Source organism: Haliaeetus leucocephalus, unplaced genomic scaffold (genome assembly GCF_000737465.1).
Source record: "Haliaeetus leucocephalus isolate CR32 unplaced genomic scaffold, Haliaeetus_leucocephalus-4.0 Scaffold556, whole genome shotgun sequence".
Lineage (NCBI taxonomy): Eukaryota > Metazoa > Chordata > Aves > Accipitriformes > Accipitridae > Haliaeetus > Haliaeetus leucocephalus.
This window is the reverse complement of record NW_010972992.1, coordinates 3,184,945-3,204,651: the sequence shown is the minus strand read 5'-3', so window position 1 is coordinate 3,204,651 and position 19,707 is coordinate 3,184,945. Positions and strand designations below refer to the sequence as shown.

General features: G+C 39.5%; 1 protein-coding gene across 1 annotated transcript in view; it reads right to left on the bottom strand.

Annotated features, from left to right (window-relative positions):
* Positions 1-3,373: 3,373 nt before the first annotated feature.
* DHRS3 (dehydrogenase/reductase (SDR family) member 3) overlaps positions 3,374-19,707 on the bottom strand; it is a 29,188-nt gene continuing 12,854 nt past the window's right edge. The window contains exons 3-7 of the mRNA XM_010577295.1: positions 8,470-8,613; positions 8,052-8,171; positions 7,058-7,296; positions 5,926-6,051; positions 3,374-4,720 (exon numbers count right to left, since the gene is read on the bottom strand). Coding sequence (XP_010575597.1) covers positions 4,636-4,720; positions 5,926-6,051; positions 7,058-7,296; positions 8,052-8,171; positions 8,470-8,613 — 714 coding nt within the window. The 3' untranslated portion in view covers positions 3,374-4,635. The remainder of the gene's footprint in view (positions 4,721-5,925; positions 6,052-7,057; positions 7,297-8,051; positions 8,172-8,469; positions 8,614-19,707) is intronic.

Sequence of the window (19,707 nt, the reverse complement as noted above, 5' to 3'; positions counted from 1 at the left end):
GGTGGGAAGAGGGGCAGTTTATCAGTCAGAAAAGTGACTGAATTGCCAGCTTCCCATAGGAAACACTGGATAAAAGAGAATGAGTAGCAGGGAGAAGGTGAAGGTCTGCTTTTCTTCATGTCTTTCTCTAAGTTAGTTGCTGAAATCTGTGAGAGGTGCCTGCCACTACTCACATCTCAAAATCTCCTTCAGAACAGCACTCTAACAAAGAGGATTCTATTCACTAGAAAATGTAACTGGTGCTTGTGACTGACTGGTTTCGCTTAGTCTCCAAACTCCAGCAGGCTGAGAAGCAGTACCAGCCTGAAGGATCTTAGCACCAGGGAGGTGAGAGCTACAAAGACAGTGCAGAACGTCCTGATTCTCAGGGGTGTTGGTTGTTCGGTGAAAAATGCAAAAGATTACATTTGACATAATCTTGCTTTACCCCCAAATTTATGAACAAGTGTTGTCAAAAAAGTGGCTGTCAGCTAGATTAAGTTTATTAAAGCCACATGAAGAAATAAAAACAAAATAGATGATCCAAGGTCACCCTGTATTCTTTTCTCAACAGTTGCATTTCAGCTAGAGGACAACGCTAGGCCAAATTAATGTCTGTAACAAACAAACAGATGTGTTCTCTTTGAAATAAATGCATGCACTTATGCTCTGCCTCCATTAAGTCTGTTACCAGGTTTTTATGAGATTTGGCAAGTGCAGTGTTATCTGTTAATATCTGAAGGTGGGAGTGTTCAGGGAGTTGTCTGGAAGGCTTGCAAGACTAGATCTGATCATATCCACCCACACTAATTAACACATTACATAAAAGTACAAGTTTCTCTTTGCAAACATCAGAATCACTTGCCCAGGCACTTTCTATGAAGTTCTAGAAGAACCATAGGGATGGACTCCGTCACTTTTTAACAACAGAACAATGGATGAGTAGGCAGGGCATAGTTCCCACTTTCAGGGCTCACTCCTTTTCTTCATCCTGCTGAAAGATTGCCATCAGCAGGGATATGGCTGGAAGGACCTTCTTAAAGTTCACTAAGGTTGCATGAGGGAACATGATTTTTTTTTTCCTCATCAAAAACAAACTGCAAAATCAAATACTGAACATAAGGAATCAGATTTACTTACAAAGGACTCCTCCTCTCCCTGCCCTGCCTCACTAATTCTGAAAATTACTTTGTGTGAACACCGGCCTCTGAAAACACCCGGTACTTAAAAATCCTCCCATTTAAATAGGGTTTTTTTCTGTCAGGAGAACCTATGTCCCAAAACAGCTAACACTTCTGTATCATTCAAGTTTTAAAACAGCAGCCATCTCCTGTATCAAAACAATAGTAAGGGATCTTCTACTTCTTCATAGATTGGAGCAAGTAAAACTAATTTCATATGAAACTTCTGTGACCTGCTCCTACAGCTTCACCTAGATTCCTCCAGCAGGATAATAAATATATACCCTGATTTCGATTTACTCCAGACCCTTTGTATGACATCTGGCTTCAAGATGGTGGCACTGAAAAGTGCAGTAATGACATTGGAAAACAGAAGGAAAAAAAATAATTGGGCAGTAGAAAGCAGGAGGTAGTGGAGAGAGCAGGGAAAACCAAAATTAAAATAAGTCAAAGGGCGGAAATTCCTTTGAGAAGGCCTTAGGCTTCAACAAAGCTTGTCGACATTTGCAGCACTTTAAGATTACCCAATACTAACCTTATGTGAAAAGGGACAGTAGACCTCAGCAGGCATTCCAGAGGAGCCCTTCTATAAAAAAAAAAGTCTTCAAATGTATCCATCCAAATTTGCAAGTAGCTCACTGGATGGAGAGCGCTCTAATCTCGCAACACTCACAAGAGAAGAAACTCTCTTACCCAACTCTTCTTACTATCTGAAAGGCAAAGTCAATGTTTTCCTCATTATTTTCTGTTTGCTGCATACCTCTCCCCCACTGTGACTGCTATTTGACCTGCTGTCCGCTCAGAGACCCTGAGGGAAAGAGAGAGGGAAGTTTGTGTGTGTGTGTGTGTGTACGAGAGGAGTGAGATGATGAGAGTCTCAGCTATGTTCTGACTTTTTTATATTCATTAGAAAGAAATCAACAGCACTTAGTATGTAAGACAACCTCTGAAGACAGGCAACATCTTTTATGCAGTGCAGGAAAAGAGCAGATTCATCTAAGCAACAGGATTGGGGGATGAGTGGGGACTTAGTTTCAATGTGTGTACTAGATTTTACCTCCCTTTTGCATTAGCATGTTATCAATTAATAGAGTCTCAACATAAAGGTTTAAATTAAGGGGGACACTGCAGGGTGCTCTCTTTCACCAATTCTGTTTGCCCTTGCATTTACAAGCCTGGCATGCGTGACTGTGATTAATGAGAAACTAGACAGGATTAGAGTGCATAAGGGGATGTACGTATAATCATCTCTTCCCCTCCCAAGCGTCTCTCGATAAATATTGTACCTTCAGTATTCCTGGCAGATCCTGGAAGGGGTTCTCCCCTCATTGCACTTGTGTTTTCAATGAACTGGGTTTCTTCTCAAAAAATTGACAAAAAATAAAGCTGAAAGCATCTATTAGGGTGGGCGTCAAAATCACAGAGATCAAAGTTTCTTTTCATCCTCTCCAGAGAGCCTCAGACATCTAGGAATTCAAAACAAAACTCCATTGTAAGAAACCTTTTCAAAGCTGGCACAGTGCTACAGCTTATATGTTCTGCACTCAGAAGGAAAGCACTGACCCAGATAGGAGAGCTCCTCAAAATACCCATGCAGGCAGAGGGGCTTGCATCAATGGCACTTTTGGCAATATCTTCCTCTTGAACTGCTCAAGAAGAGATTTATCTGCTAACTGCAGTATGGTTCAGACCTTCAGATTTTAACATTCACATCATTCCACCTAAGTAGTTGGTCTCCATTCTACATGGCAGAACCAAAGGGGTATTTCAAATACAGCTCACAGCTTTTCTGCTGTAACTCAGATCTCTTTTAGGAAATGATGTATTTCAGCATATGTTTTTTTTCCTCTTCTAAATTTTTGTATAGAACCTCTTGGTTTATGAACAAATACTGCTTTTCATTTCTATAGCATGTTCCATTTGAATTTACTGAGCTTTTGACAAACATTTAGGTAGTCAGACTTAAAACTTTTGAGGTAGGGAAACACTAGAAATATCTGCTTTGCAGGTCAGGGTGCACCTTGAAATTATGCAGTTTGCCCCAGGTCACACAGGACATCTATGGAAAAGCTCGCAATTCAAGTCAGAAGCCTTAAATTCACTCCTTTACTTTAACCACATGGCCTTCCTTGAGGCGCTTCATTCAGGAGGTGTTCTCCAGTTAGGCTTGCTACTTTCCTGTATTGCAATTATATTAATTCCTCTTTTAGTAGTGTTCCAATATGTTTCAACTACATTACTATGCCTAGTGCTGCACACTGCATCTGGCATAGGAATGCAGTGTTGCTCTTACTGGGCTGTCAAAGAGAGTATATCATTACAAAAATAAATAATGTCTAGCTGCTTCTGGCATTTCAGTCCAAGCAGTATTTATCACTTTTGGCTGATGAGTGCCTGATTCAATGCCCCTAAAAAACAATGGGTGTATCCCCAGTTGAATTCAACGTGCATTTAATCAGGTCTTTGCTAACTGTGCTTCCAAACTTCACATTTCATGAGCACTACAGCAATGTGTCTTCTATTTTTAGAGCATTATTTCACTTACTTCACTGTGCAGATAGATACAATGGATTTTCTCTGCATGGATTATGTCAGTGAATGTATGTTTGTACAAACAGGCTCTAGTTTTAGTTCTAGATTTAGTTCATCCCCAGTGTGATGCTGCCTACATGCGTGGCAATCTGGGATTAATGCTAAAAATATATATATATATTTTATCATAAATGAACAAAAATACTCAGAAAGACAATTAAATTTCATATATGAGTTCAGTGACAGAAACAATCTTCCACTATTCAAACTGTCTGCTCTTCTGACTGAGCATTCCTCTCCAGACTTCACAGGTGAAGTAAGACAGCTTTCTTGGGCCTAGCACAGTCCTTCCAGACAGAAGTCCTGGGTGGCCTTTAACAAAGAAAACACTGCTCCACAGTTGCTCCTTCCCTGATGTGAGTTGGGAGTAGCTTCATCAAGGGATGTAAAGTGAAGAAAGGGAAGGAAGCTTCCATTAAATGTCCATAACTTCTAGTTCTTCAAAGTATTTGTTGAGTTCCCCATTCAAAAAGATGAAATGAAACCAGTAGCAGTTTGTAATTGCATTCCTCTGAAGAGAGGGGATAAAGCAAGTATGGGGTGTGATGTACTGCCTCTCAGCTGAAACAGCCTACAGACACTTTAGAAACAAAAATTACATCTTAAAACTATGAGTAGATTTAACAATTGAACTCTAAAGAATTAAACATCATATAAACATTTCACACTTTTTGTTTTTCTTTCCAAGAGTCCATAGTCTAGTCATTCAATCCTGTGCAAAGGTCATGTTACTATGGATATGACCTGCAAGAAATGTGTTGCCTCAGAGCAGTGCAAGTCACATGAACAGGCTAAAAGCCAAGCCTGCTGATTCACAGTCTTGTCAGGATTTTCATACTTGTGTTGGTTTCACTGAAGAATAGTCCTTGCACCATCATCAAGTCTATGTTCGTCCTTTAAAAGTGTTCATGCAAGTGTAGCTTCCAGAAAACTTGTGGATTTCTTCAAGTGCTGCCTGAGGGAGAATGCTGCAGGAGAAGCAGAAAGAAAATAAGCAGATCAGACAAACCTCTTAGTCTATTCTAATAAGAGGATGTGTAAATATGTGTTTATGTACACACATACGTAAGTATACATATTCTCCAAAATCGTCTAGTGAGAGTGCACAGACAAAACATGTGTCAGTATCCTGCTGTGAGTAGGCCTAAAAGAAGAAAGTTATATCAAGTCACTCTTTACAGAAATATTTATCCAAAAAGGTCTGTAAAAACTGTAACTTGGAAGATACCATCTTGGTTTATTCCTCCCAAATATTGTGCAGAATCTTGTACTCTGAAATACACAAACTGAGTTCTCTGGTTAACTTGCCATGTATTTGTGCTAGGCATGTGGCCTCCTTATCATAAGGTATGGATATAGATCAATTTCCTGACAGCTACTGTAATGGAAAATAAATTATTAATTCTTACAATAACGCAGAAGGAGAACAGCCCTTTTTCAGTCTGTAGAATTTCTGGGAACTTTTGAGAGCATCCCAAATTTTACATACAGAGTGAAGCATTTATTGTGAACTATTTTTTCTTGTTCGAGATGCAGTATTGTAATTATTTTCCACAGAAATCTCATGGCCTTATTTCAGTACTTGACTGAAGTAGGTTTTCCAAAGGCTTTAGTGCAAACTCTCATGGAAACACAATTTCAAATGTCCCTTCTCTTTAGTTGTTTCAGGATATGAAGTTAGGACTTTCTTTTCTTAGGGACTTTAAAATTCCTGTCCTAATCATATGCAAAAATATTTTTTTAATAGTTTCATTGCTTTAACACAAGCAATGCTCTCTAAATACAGCTGTGATACCTTATTGTACAGTAATCCTTTATAATACAAAGCCCAGAGTCCAAAGAGTACTAAATCAAAATCAACTACACGCATATGTTAATTGTTAAGAAATTTTGTAGATACAAATACCAGTTCAGACCTCAGGAATCCAAATTTTGGGAGTGAAACTGGTTTCATAAAGGGGTTATACCCAGGGAAAGCACCTACAAAGGTAATCTCAGAAAGCTTTCTCCCTGTTGCTTCTATGACTATCTTTCACGGGAAGGAATGAACCAATCTGATCTTGGATATCGGGTTACAGTCAAACTGAGGTTCGCCTTGGTGGTCAGACACAGAGTACTGTAAGCCAGTCTTGCCTAACTGGCTAGGCTATTGCTGGGCAAAGGAAATACTTACCTTTTTAGGATGACAAGAACATGCATTGTCCATGGAAGGAGCAGGAAGGCTTGATTCATCTGAACAGCTTCTACGGTCCTCCTAGCCACTGTCTCTGGCTTGAGAGGAGGAAAAAGATTAGGGAACCTGAATAAATAAAGTAAAAAAATAAAATAATTATTTGTTAACCAAACTCCTTCTTTAAGATATCACTGTCCAAGTCCTGTTACTCACTAAGCTATCGCTGGTTACTGGCATTCAAACATGCCTCAAAGCAGGCTGGAAGAAGCAGAAAGCCCAGTTCCAACTAGTACTATTGGGTTAGCTAAATGGTTAAGAATGTACATGTTGGTGCCTTTAGGGGGAAGTGGCAGAGTGTATTCAGAACCTCCTTTGAGGGATTTTCTTAAACTGTATGCAAACCAATACCAAAATGCTGTCTTTTCCAGTGTTGGTGTTTCTCTTCTTCTTCTCTGTTGCTCTTTGCTTGATTCAAATTCTTGACAGGTGAAAGACAAGTATTTTCCCCCATTGCTTTTAATCCCAAACATAAGGCTTTTCCCAGCTCCAGCAATAGCTTGACACTGCATATTTTCTTGACTAAGAGAGCACAAACTATATTAATAGGTTATTTAGTCCATTGTAAAAGATTAATTTCGTCAGCCATTAGTCTTTGAATTTAGCTTGTTCTCTTAGACAGAGGCAAAAAGGAGGTACTGGTAGCTTTACTTCTGTAAGTGGCTGTCATTCCTTTCAGTGGGAAAAAATTAAGTATTGCAACAAATAAAGAAGGAATTTGTACTGTTAATTCTCAAGTAATTTGTAGACTGCTCCTTTTGAATGACCTCAATTTTTAGATTGCCTCCCTTCCCTCTCTGGTGGCTGCATATGGCCCAAATACACTCAGGGAAAAAATAGCTTTCAGTTTTCTCTGTAGAAGCAAATGTCTCACCCAGTACAGGCAGGCTGGATGAATATGCCAGCAAAGTGAGGGAACCAGTCTGATGAGTCCCAGGTGGCCTAGAGTGACCTTCTGTTCCCAGGCAGCCAAATGAGACATCAAATTCTCTTAACTAAATGAAGCATTAATTAGGAGTGTATTCTGATGATTCATTTAAAATGAGATGCTTTATTCTAGTTCCCCTGGACTGACCTGATTCTCATGCCCTGAAACATCTCTGTGCTCGTGTGGAAGGGCAGGACTGTTGTGGCATTCACTCCAGGACAGTCTAGCAGCCCCAAGGTCAGGCTCTCCATAAAGGCAAAGGACGAGGCTTTGGAGGTGCAATAGTCAATGGCACCAGGGATGGCTGACAAGGCCAGGACAGAGTTCAGGCAAACAATGTGTCCATTCTGCAACTCCAGCATCCTTGGCAGGAATGCTTTGGTGGTCTGAAGAACAACAGAGTTAAAAAAAAAAAAAGTTTGCTCAGCAGAGATATAGCAAAAACAATAGTAACTGAAAAAAATAAGGTGACGCAGAGACAACAAGCCAAACTGTGCTGTTCATTATGCAAGGAAAGAAATGGGAGAGTACCTTGTTGCTTTGTTATTTTCTGAAAGATTCTAAACAGGCCAGAAAAAAAAGTTTCTACTTTTTGGGTAAAAACAAAACAAAATCTTTCCTAGCACGTAAGTAAGCAGTACCCATGGATAAAGGCCATGAACAGAATGCTTTGTATGTTCTTAACCATGAAGCGGATAAAGTTCAACAAAGTGATAAAATCACAAGAAGTTATTTTTTTATTACTATTATCTAATTCAAAATGGAATGAGTTTCACACTAGCTTCCTTTCCTGAGCAAGGTGGTCTCATGCTCCTCTGATGTTCCATACACATCACTGTACAAAAAACTATCCTCTGTGAGCTCAGGCTTTCTCAAAAGAAATCAAGTGTTTTACTGGAAATCACAGAATGGGGATACAAGAGCGTCAAATACTGTGTTACTACTGGAAAAATGAGATTTTTTTAGACTTCCTTCCTCCGGCCTTTGCCCCTCACATTGTTTTTTCTGCCTCCTTTTCATGTCAGACTGATTTTACCAAGCATCATGTAGAAGGACCTACTAGCAGCCAAGTGTTTACTGGCTGTAATCTGTCACTCTCATTTCCAATTCTGAATACATGTGATACAAGAGCTTCTCTTACCCAGAACTGTCCCAGGGTGTTTATATGTTGTGATTTGAGCAGTGCATCATCATCGCTGTCCATCAGACTCTTACCATGGACCACAGCAGCATTGTTCACCAGGATAGTGATATCACCCACCTGCAAAAAAAGCAAATTACTTGTTACCACTAGTATCTCTCCTCACAAATCAGCAGTCACCACTGTATCTGAATATCTATTATTGCCTAAATACATTATTATTTTCATAGCTTTAGACATTTTTGCCTATAGGCCTTGTAATCCTTCCAGATCACTTAAAACAGGTAGCTAGGCTTTGTACAACATAATCTGGATGGTCACCCTTCTTTTTTCCCAATTTGCCAATGTAGTTTTTTTCTCATCAAATATGAGCTGTTGCTAAATTCTGCCCACAAACAGTGTTTCCACAGACACTAACCTTTTCCCTCACAGCTTTGGCTTGCTGATAGACCTCCTCTCGATTTCCTACATCACAAATGAAATAATAGCATTCCGTCCCCATCATCCTGATTTCCTCTGTGGTCTCCTTCAGGCATTTCTCAGTTCGACCCCACAGGATGATCTGCAGCAAGAAACTTTTGTTAGAGTCAAACCGCTTCTGCTTCAAATCTAAAATAATTAAAACATGCTTCTAACTTCAACAATTTGATGAATATCTTTGATGTGTTTTCACTGCCAGCCCTGTTGGATTGTTTCATTTAAGACTAACAATGATTTTTCTATTACATGAGGATGGGACTTGAGTATCATGGTGGTAGCTGTATCCCACTGCTGATACTCTCTTTACAGGTTCTTTACAAGCAACACAATAGCTAACACAAAAAAAATCAGATCTTTAGCCTAACATGACAAATATATGAAACACTTGTTTCATTAAATTTCAAATCTATCCCTGCTTTTGCTATACATACACACAGAGAAAGATAAATTTATTCTAAAATCACAGACCTTCCTGTATATCTGGTATGTTATCTACTTCTTGTTCTGTATTTGGAGATAGTATCTGCTCTGCAGTAAAACATTTTTTTTCAGCATATCATATGTAACTATTTACAATGCTGTTTGCAGGCCGGTGTCCTATGTGCATTTCAAACAAATGCTTCATCCTAATACAGACATTTAATGTTAGAAATTTCAAGCAAGAATTTATTTTGCAACTACTATATGCAAGATTTCACTTGCCACTCTCATTTAACACAGTAAAAATGATACAATAGTTCTTGTACAAAGAATAATTCTGAATTTCCATGGAAACAAAACATTCAAATCATAGAGCATGGATTTGATATATAATGAAGACATAACCAGCGCAACCCTATCTGTATTTCTACACCATCATGGAGGTCAGAAATAGAAATAAGTTGTAAAGTTACCAGGTTCATTAACTTTCATTGTGGGGCTTTATCCAGTATGATTCTTCCGAGTAAGCCAACAATATTTGTCTCAAATATGAAATGGGTGCTTCCACCACTGTCTTTCAAACATTAATCTACAGCTAAACAGATGAAATAAAAATATTTTTTTCCTAGTATATAACCTTATTTTCTATTTCTTTTAAGGCTACTGGAAGGAATATAATTTCATCTCTCTGTTACCTAAGACATCTATATATGAATCAATCTATCCTTTTTGCTCTTCAAGCTAAGTCTTCTCAGCATTCATCATGTTATGAATGGTGAGTCCCTTGTCATTCTATTCAAAAAATAAATTACTGAATGGAGCATGTTACTGAAATCAGCTGTCTGCTCTGTGAGTCAAACAGCAAGATCCAAAAGAGAAAGGAGAAAAGGTTGCTACTGCTCACAATTGCAACTGTGAGCACTGAAAATGCAAAATTACTATTTAGTACTAAAAAATAAATGAGGACATTCACATAGTCAAATGCAGGTTTACTCTGATCAGGGGACTGGGAAAATGGGCTTTGAAAATGGAAACAGCTTTGTTGCCCTCAGAACGGTGCTATTTCCAAGCAGTGGCCTTATCACTTGTGATCCAGGATTACGGTTGCTTCCCATACCACCGTATACTGAGTATGAATCTGACTGGTATAGTGATTTTTTAACGGTTAAAAATAAGTACACTTAAACTTCAAAGATTTAATAATCTTTGAGTTTTCCAAAAGTTGAAAGAACAGGAAAGAAAGGTCTAAATTATATCACTCAATTAACTTAGTAACAGCAAGATAAACATAAAAATTTAAGAGCTGCTGTATTCCCTCCCCACAACAAATCCCTTGCAGAGAGCTTTAACATGCTTATATTTAAGAAGTAGTTAAGCTTATCTCATAACTGGTACTAAAACTAATCTCTGGCAGGGTCAGAGAGCTCTTCCAGTGCGACTAAGCAAGGCTAAAATACAGAAGTACCTGGGTCCTCAACCATTTCCTAAATGAGTTAAATTTACAATTAATCCCATTTATAAATCATTGGCACATCTGTGAACATAAACACACACAGACTGACAGACTTATATTCTCAAAATCACCAAAGGACTAATGAGTTGGTTAACCAGAAACTTCAGAGCATGTATAAATATGCCAGAGCCATTTCATGGGAAATCTTATCTCAGGGGAAGTAATTTTCAAGGAAAAAGCTGTGACCAGACCTAAAAACTGTAAGAAAGCATATGGTTAAAAATGCGGCTTATATATTGGTCTGTCTTCAAAAGTCTCAGCATATCACCCTTGGCCATCAGGCTTTGGCATCTACACAAAGCTTGTAAAACTGATGGCTATTTACTCGCTTCTGAACTCAGAGCTAGACTGGATGATATTTCTTATGCCTACTCTGCAGACTTGAAGAGAAATCAAGAACATGTGAGAAATTTCACAAGCTTTCAGGAAATATTTACAAAATACCGTTCAACTATAAGCACACACACTTACTTGCTCCCTCTTTCACAACCTACATCTCTGTGGATAGGGGAGAAAAAAACACTACAAAATGTCAACTGTAAGCATCAAGTCTGATGCCCACAGAGTTTGTATCAGTGTGAACTTCAACCTCTTAGGAGGATTGGATCAGTCAAAAGCAGACACTAAAAAATTAACTGACAAGTTGAAGAGTGAGGGAAGGTAGGAGAGGAAGAGGAGAGAAAGAGAAATAAGGTGTCAGACAAGGGGAGTAAGGCAAGAGACTGACCTCACATACCTAGCACTCCAGGGTTTCGCACTGCTATTGCAAAATAAAAAGTAGATCCCCCACTCTTCACTTTAATCTGTTTCAAACATCCATACTCAACTGGGCAACTCATCCAACTCCTATTCCCAAGAGTTGCCACTGATGCATTGAATGTCAGGAAATATACATGGAAGAATAGTTAAGCAGAGGACGACCTGTCAAAGGAACATCTGTCTGTGATGCAACTCTTGGACATAACATTTTTTATGCCCCAACAGTTACTTTGGGACCTTTAATATCCTACAGGCAAGTCTTGCAAGGTGACCCCATTAAAATCTGGGCCATCTGGGGAAGACAGAATTTGCTGGTTATCCTGCTGACAGCATTAACTTCAGTACTGATTTTTTTCCATGGGAAGTTTTCATGTCCTTGATACTGTTCACACTCAGGTGAAGGCTTCAGCCTGCGTAAGAGAAAAGCAGTAAATAAAAGACCATTCTTTTGTGAGAGGTGAAAGTTCCCTAACGACACAGTGGGAAGTGAGGTTTCCTGCCATCATTTCTGCTACTTTTTACAGATGGATAAAACTCAAAACTCAATACAACATGCTTTTGGTCCAAATTCAAGCTTGACTGCTCCTACAAGATCATATGAGACTTTCAATTTCTCTCTTGCATCTGGCCAAATTAAATTGGCACAGGCTTCCCTCTGGCCTCCTAGGATATCAGATCTTACAAAGAGACAAGACTTTTAGTTGCTGCATTAGCCTCATAGTTGAGGCTTCTGTTGCTCCTGAACTCTGTCTTTACAGAGGGCTTTGGCTTTGTGTTTCTGTGTAGGCATTACTTCTCTCTTCTTGCTTGCAGCAGTTTCACCAATGTTTTTCTAGGTCCTTACTCTACTATTGCCTCCTGAGATGTCCTACAAACCTACGCATCAGTCCTCTGCTCTCCTGAATTCACCTCCTTCTGCAAAATCTGCGATTTGACAATTTGCTGCTTGGCACTTAAAAGGTTGTGTTATTTATAACATTCTCACTAAACCATTCAACTAGAGAGCTTAAGAGTCAGGGATAATCATGCATGTTCTCGATGCTCCTGAACAAAAACTTTTGCTCACTGTTGAACTGATAAACGATTGTGGGCCTGGGCCTGTGTTTTGCTGATGCCCCCTAAGCTCCAGTTAGTCTAAAGCTATGCAGTTGGCACTTCACTTCCCTTTATATGCAAACAAGCATGTAAGGAACTCTCATTTTGTTCTTCGCCTACTCAACATCAAGAAAGGCATCATTTAGCTTTGTCATTTAGCTTTCTCACGCCCTAGTTAGGATTTGAGGGCTCTGCATTTGTAAGGAGTCTAGATCTGCAGGTTAAGAAATGGTCTATTTCATTAGGAAGCACAATTTTCAAAAGGTAGACATGGGCCTCAGAGTCTGGTCTGTGTCCCTTTTCCTTTTTAAGTTTAATTCTAAATTGGCAATAAGTGTGTCCCAACTGGAGGCTAAGTACTGGAAGAATGACTCTTACAGACACAGAAGTTCCTGTCTGGGACAGAGGAAAATGCAGAGGAATAAAGGAGAAAAGAGACACGGTGTTCCTTATTACACAGCCTGTCAGGATGTTGCACAGCCACCTATTCACAGTAATTTAATGGTGGACAGAGGAATATTTAATTTGCGTTTTGGATCAGTTCTTGGACAGACAGTTTTCCATCCTGGAAAGAATCCAGCCCCTATTTCTTCTCCCCCTTCACCTCTCGTCATCCTCTCCAGCCTGTCCCTCCCTACTGCACTAGACACGCTCTCCTTTCAAAAAGTTACTGACCAGAAAATTGTCGAGGGCAACAGCCCAGTGAGGCGGTTAATCCCCGCTGTGGCAAGCCCGCTCCTGGAGGCTTCCTGCCCTGCGGTTACCTCTGGGTGACCCCAGTGGTTGGCAGTCAGGGAGGCAGGTGGAATGTTAAAGCAATCGCTGATGCTCCAGGCGGCTAGCGAGAGGAGGGGAGAGCCCGACAGCAGCAGGGTAGGAGTCTTCCTACCATGGGACATACAAAAGACTAGATTTATGATGACAGAGGAACTTTGCACGCCCTCCTCTTAATTAACTTTACAGTAGGCAAGGGCTGTGACATCACAGCTTAGTGCAGATTTTCCCAGGATTTATTCATGAGCAGATTTTTGCAAAACAAACTGTATCTCTAGATCTTCTCCCCTCTGGCAAGTCACAGAACTCCTTATCTGGCCTCAGGAAAATCATTTCAGCTAGAGTGGCAGGCTCAGTAAACGCTGCATCCTCCACTCCCAGAGGACTCATTTAACTCCGGACTTAATCTGCTAATGAGACATGCCCTGAGGTCGGAGGGGAGTCAAAAGGAAGGTTTTAGCTGCTGTTGCACTAAGGCAAGACTTTCTAACAGAGGCCTGCACTGGCTACTTGCCAAAAGCCCCAAACCTGCCTGCAGGTTTAAATCCTGATTTTCACCGTAACACAAGTGAGTAAGAGTTAGGCTTCTGACCACCACAAAATCAGATAAAGCCACTAATTTATATAAACTGGTTTAGATTGAAGCTGCTATCTACCAGAATATACACACATGAGCTATGCCTCCAGAGTCTTAGGTATATTACTGGTGCAGGAGATGAGGTTAGAGCTAATTTTACATCATTTACAAGGCTATTTAACTTGTTTGGCCCGATTTTATTGCTAGCACAATTCAAGAACAGCAGCAAAGGAATGTTGCCACTTTACATCGTCAATTAGTTTGGCACTATATCTTCAGCAAACCTGCTGTGCTAGACTTTATCCCTCTAGTGAACGAGACCAGTACTGGAAAGGTGTCCCACAACAAAAGCTTTCCCGAGACTGAACATGTGCCATTTCTTGACACTCCTCTTGGATTATCTGAGTTGTATTTTAGTACAGACTTGCTCACTCTTAGTCTTTTCCACCATGACAACATGCATTGTGATTAGCTTACATACAACTTCCATTCCAAAAGTTTCTGCACTTTACCATTCAGGAAGCAATTCTCTGTATCAATTTGAAGACACTGAAAGATTAAAGTGTTGCAGAGAGACACCAAAGTGCCCTTCCTGCCAGATCTCATTATTGCTGCCTCCACAAATCAACCACAACTCCTCGCCACAGATCAGCAGAGATAGGAAGTAGTTGGTAGGTCAACACATTTCATTCCCCCTTTCAACCTCCCTCCTAGTCCAGTGAAACAAAAGTTGCTCTGTTTGAGTTGGCATCTGTAATTGCACAGACTGCTACCTTTGTTCAAACAGAGAAAGCCTTTCTGCACCCAATACTGAAAGTTTCTGCATACTTTTAGGAAGTACAAAGTGTAGATAATCCACTGAAGTATGTCAGTCTTATCCCCGTATATTTACAAAGCCTGGTAGTACTAACAGTTGGTCCTCCGAAGAAACACATTCCAGTGTATCCCATAATCCTGGCAGTTTTGCATATCATGAGAACAGCAGGCTAAATCCTACAGCCTCAAAAGTGTTCATGTATTTTGCTTGTCAATGGCATAAGGGTTTTCTGCTCCACCCCTTCCCCTCTCTTGCCCCCAGGGCAAAGTCAGACAAGTTCTTTCAGGAGTTCTTCATGGGAGAGGCATGCTAAAGACAGATTACTGGAAGAGTGAAAGGTGTGGCCGTTCAGTGTGAAAAGGCAATCTTTGCGTTAGAAAGGAAAAAAGAACCTTTTGATGCCTGAAGTAGGTCAAAATACTTAACCCAGCCCCTTAGTGACACTTATATAAAAGTAAGCAAACAAAGCAGGCCAGTGGCAAAATCCTCTCAATTCCCACAGTGGAAGGCGAATAGCAAAGCTGCAAGGGATGGGTATAATGGGGGAATCAAGAAAGTAAGCCCATTTACCTATTTTACACACAAGCTTTTCTAGATTAGTATTCAGAAGTTATAAAGACATTAGACTGTAGGAATTTAATTTAAATTTAGTCCTGCCACCATGGTAAACACAAACACAGACTTCATTATAAACTGGTTTGAGTTAAGGCCAGGAGTAATAAACAGTTATGAGACTAAAAGTTAGGTCTAAAGCAACTTCAGAAGGAGACTAAAAGAGTGAATTCCAATTCCTTTAGTCTAGAGTCAGAACTTTTATTACTTTATATATTGACTTAGCACTCAATGGGATTAACATTATTCACCTAAACCACAGTCAATTCCAATTGTACCCCAATCGCCCCTTTTTTCCTCTGAAGGAAACAAAACAGCACCTAAAAAATCATAGAGTAGTATGTAAACACCTGTCTCCTCTTCAATAGAGGCCTTCCTTGGAAAGAAAATCTGTAATTTTCTGTCTGCATACAGGCATTTAAGACCAGCTCCCTCTAAAGAAGTGAACAAATGCCTACTGTTCTCACAGTCAGGACTATTTAAGGACAGGTGGCCCCATGCTGACTTTTTTCCAGTGGTTTTTCCAATTGCTTTCGTCTGCAACATGTACTGCGACTCCAGACTGCCTTGGGAGCAACACTTTTCAGCTCTGTTGTACAGAACAGTTGAGGAAGGGGAAGGGTTAGGGTTGTTTGCAAGAAGAGGTCACGCAGGAGTCAGCCTTTACAATCCTATTAACGCTGGGACAGGGTCAAATGGAGTGCACGTTCCAACAAAAGCACCAAGTGGCCACAAGCTGTCACCCTGCAAAGGTTCATGGAAGCATTTGTGGGGGAAAAACCGACAGATTTTTAATGGTGAATGTCTGCCACACCATGTGTTAGAACCGGCCTCTGCTCCAGGGAACCAAAGCACACAAAGAAATATCCAGCAATAAAATTCTCAGGCTGCAAAGCAGAAAAAAGTGGCATATCTGGGGGGTGGGGAGAGGGGTAAGTTTTTTAAAGTTACGTATTTGAGGTAAGGCTTTGTAGATATCTACCAACAGAAATATAATACTCCATCCTGTAAAAATAACTAGTGTGCTGCCGCCTCCACTTGCTTGGCATGCCACCCCTATAATCCAGATTCATATAAAAATGTGCGCAGAGATCTCAGGAAATTGTGGGGAGGGTAAATATGCAGGTGCAGAAAGCCCTTTCGTACTGCAAGCACAGCAGACAGGATGAAGGGATAGAAAGTCAGTAAACAACATTTCAAAGGAAAAAAAGAAATTACTGGATCTGCTTGACAGAAATGCCATGGTCCAACAGGGCAGTTCAACATAGTTGAAGGTTTGCTGTTTGCACGTTTTCCTTCCAAAATGCTGCATTATTAGTGGCAGGTTAAATGTTCATGTAACATAGTTAAACATTTACTGTGACAGAAAGTTATGTTGACACTGAACGGTAAGAGTGTTTGGTTTTGTAAAGCTAAAAACAATCAAAAGATTACAGGCTAATGTTAGAAGTAAGGGCCATGTGAAATTAAAAACATGGAGCCAACACAGTATTATTTCCATCACCTGAGTGGGTGAAAGTAACTCCTAAAATTGCCTGGTTCAACCAATAGTTTACTGAAAAGTCTGCTACTTCTTAACTAACGAAGTGGGAAAATCAGACCTAACATAAATTTTTGGAAAAGAAGAATTAAAGAACTACAAACGGGGTGCCAATAGAACTGGATTATTTTTTAGAGTTTTCCTTTATATTTATGAGATTAATTCTGTAACAGAGTGTGTAATCTTGAAATGCTGAGCAGATTTAACTTCTAGTGGAGAAGGCTAGCCCCTGCATCACCACCACCTTTGAGACAGCACTCAAGAGACTCCTAGGGCTAGACCCCTGCATAGTTTACAAAAGTATCAATTATGCTGGATTACCAGTTTAGAGTAAAAAATTGTCATCTTTAATTCAGAACATCTTCAGTTTTGCTTTAAGCTAAATCACTGAGTACTTCATCAGCACTTTACTTATTTTGGGGAATATATAAAATTCCACTACAAGCTCTATGAAAAATAATAAATACAATTTTATCAATCAGATGCTATACTCAAAAGGTAACTTAATTAGCCTTCTGACGCTGGACCGCTTCTGAACTTTGGCAGTAATCTATGATCACTGCTATGTGAACTGGAGCTAAGTTTACTCCACATTGTTATGTAGATCTGTGATATGTCATTATAGTCCTGTTACTAGTCAAGGGGACTTTGCATTTTGCTGTACTGTCACATTAGCAGAATCAAAAAAATAAGGCGGACAAAATGGGAAAAGTATTAGAAGCTCTGATGAATGAGGAAAGCCACAAGGAATGTTTACAAGCCAGAGGAAGACATAGGCAGACAGACAACCCCAGCTCTTGTAGGAACATCACAGAGAAGGAAGACTAGGGGAAGTGTTTAAATTTGTTAAACTGGAAGAAGGCTTGCAACAAAAACAGGCATGGAAACCTAAGGATAAATAATGTTTCTAACACTGTCATTACAAACTACCCTCCAGAAAGGCCTAAAATATGCTTCAGATCATCCATGTGCATAATATGAAGCAGCTCTTGACTGAAAAAATAATTTCTCCCATGAGGCTGCTGGAGAAGTACTGGGAATTAAAACAGCCTACATTAAATTCATATATAAACTGAACACTAGCAACAGCTCCAGACAAGCTCCCCTACAAGCCTCCTTTCTTTGCCTCCAGAAAAAGAGAACTGCTACCATTTTAAAACCATCTAAAAGCTGCCAAAAGGAGCTTTATTTGTAAGTATTTTAGTCAAAGAAATAAAGGATACTGCTTAGAAGAAATCTTTAATATTTAAATGCTTAACTGTTTTTTTATCTTTTAATGTACATTTCAAAACGTTATTTTTTAATGGTGGCTGTTGCTATGCAACAGGGCAGAATTTCTAAAATCTATTCATCTGTTGTACAAATGACAGTTTTCAGGACATATTTAACTCTCCCAGCCTATTAAGTCAAAGAAGGAGGATGGGAATCGGTGGATTGTAAACTCTCAGAGCATGCATCCCCCAAAGGGGTACAGCGTGGCTAAAAAGGGTCTTTCACCGATTATATCAATTTTTTCAATACACTGTTAAGATGAAGTAGCTACTCTGCCTATAAAAAAATGTGAAAACCAGCACAGCTCTAGTTAAATAAAATGATATCTAAATATAGAAACAAAAGTTAAGATCATTACTTTTATCCAGAAATGATCAAAGCAATTCTAATCAGATTCTGCTACAATGATACTTATTTAAACTAAAGGGACTGGTCAGGCAACCACAGATCAAACTCTAGCATATTAATATAAGTTACAGCTCCCTGGAAGTTACCATCCTTTGGATGTGATTGCCTATCACATGCATGCTTTTTAGGCCACTGCAATGCAAAATGAAGTTAGTTCACTTCAACATGAACATAAAAATCAATTAAGCTATCACAGAACATGAGATAAGCTTTACTTTCCAGTAAAATAAACTATATAAAGTAACCTGGTCAGTAACTAAGACTTAGCAGGGGCGACAGTAATATAATATTGAGGCACAATAATTCCTTAATATGTTCAAAGTCAGTAACAAGCACAGCTCTATGCCATAAGGGTTTTCTACCTACCAGTAGACTGCAGAGCATTGGGGATCTGTAAACTACTTCTGTGAAGTGTGTAATCTAGCCCTATAAAACAGGCCTATTTTTGGTTGACTCACATTCACTGTAGAACAATCTTTACTTCCACTGAAAAATATTTACAGGTACACAAAAAGACAAAAACAATTGAACTGATTGACATCATCTGCGGGAGTGCTGACTGACAGTCATCTCCATGTGCATCAGTAGGAAAAATGTAATGTATTGTTATTGCTGAAATCACACTTAGAAGCCTAGATCCTGAAACAAATAACATGACTTGGCCTAAATCTGTGAGTCAAAAGCACACCAGAAGTATTTTAACTGGTTTTACTGATTCTAGTGGCTAAAGAAGCCATTCTGACTTCATGTATGGCAGAATAGTCCATCCCAATTATACTGACTCCCTTTGAGATGGACCTTTTTTTCAATCTATAACCAGCATTCTGATTTAGTTGCACTAACAATTTCAATGACAACATAAAATACTATTCTTGTAATATTATTTCAATGGTTAAGAATTTTCTGTCTTTTATTTTCCCTTTTTACTCAGTCAGGAAGAGAAACTAAAATCACTTTATAGAAGCGAGATGCTTTTCTAAATTTCTGATTTTGCAAAAATGCTGGACTAAAATAAGATAATGACAGTGGTCAAACCCATCAGCATAGCACTTCCTCTGTGTGAGCAGTAAACAAGTGTAATGATGTCATTAGGGCTGGCTGACCCACTGATGAACTCTAGGCTGTAAAGGAGATGCAAGGTGCCAGATCACTACGCACACACTTCCCCCCCCCCCCCCGTTTGCATACATACACACAGGTCCTTACAGCATAAAAGGTGTCATAGAGCAATCTGCAACAGTTGCACATCATCATCTAGGGAAATGAAACCCTGAAAAGCTCCTTTGATGGCGAAACATTTTGCTTTTAAAGAGGCAAACCCTCTTGCTTCCATAAAGCACACATTCAAATATAAACACAACATAGACAATAGTCTCTAAGGGGCATGGA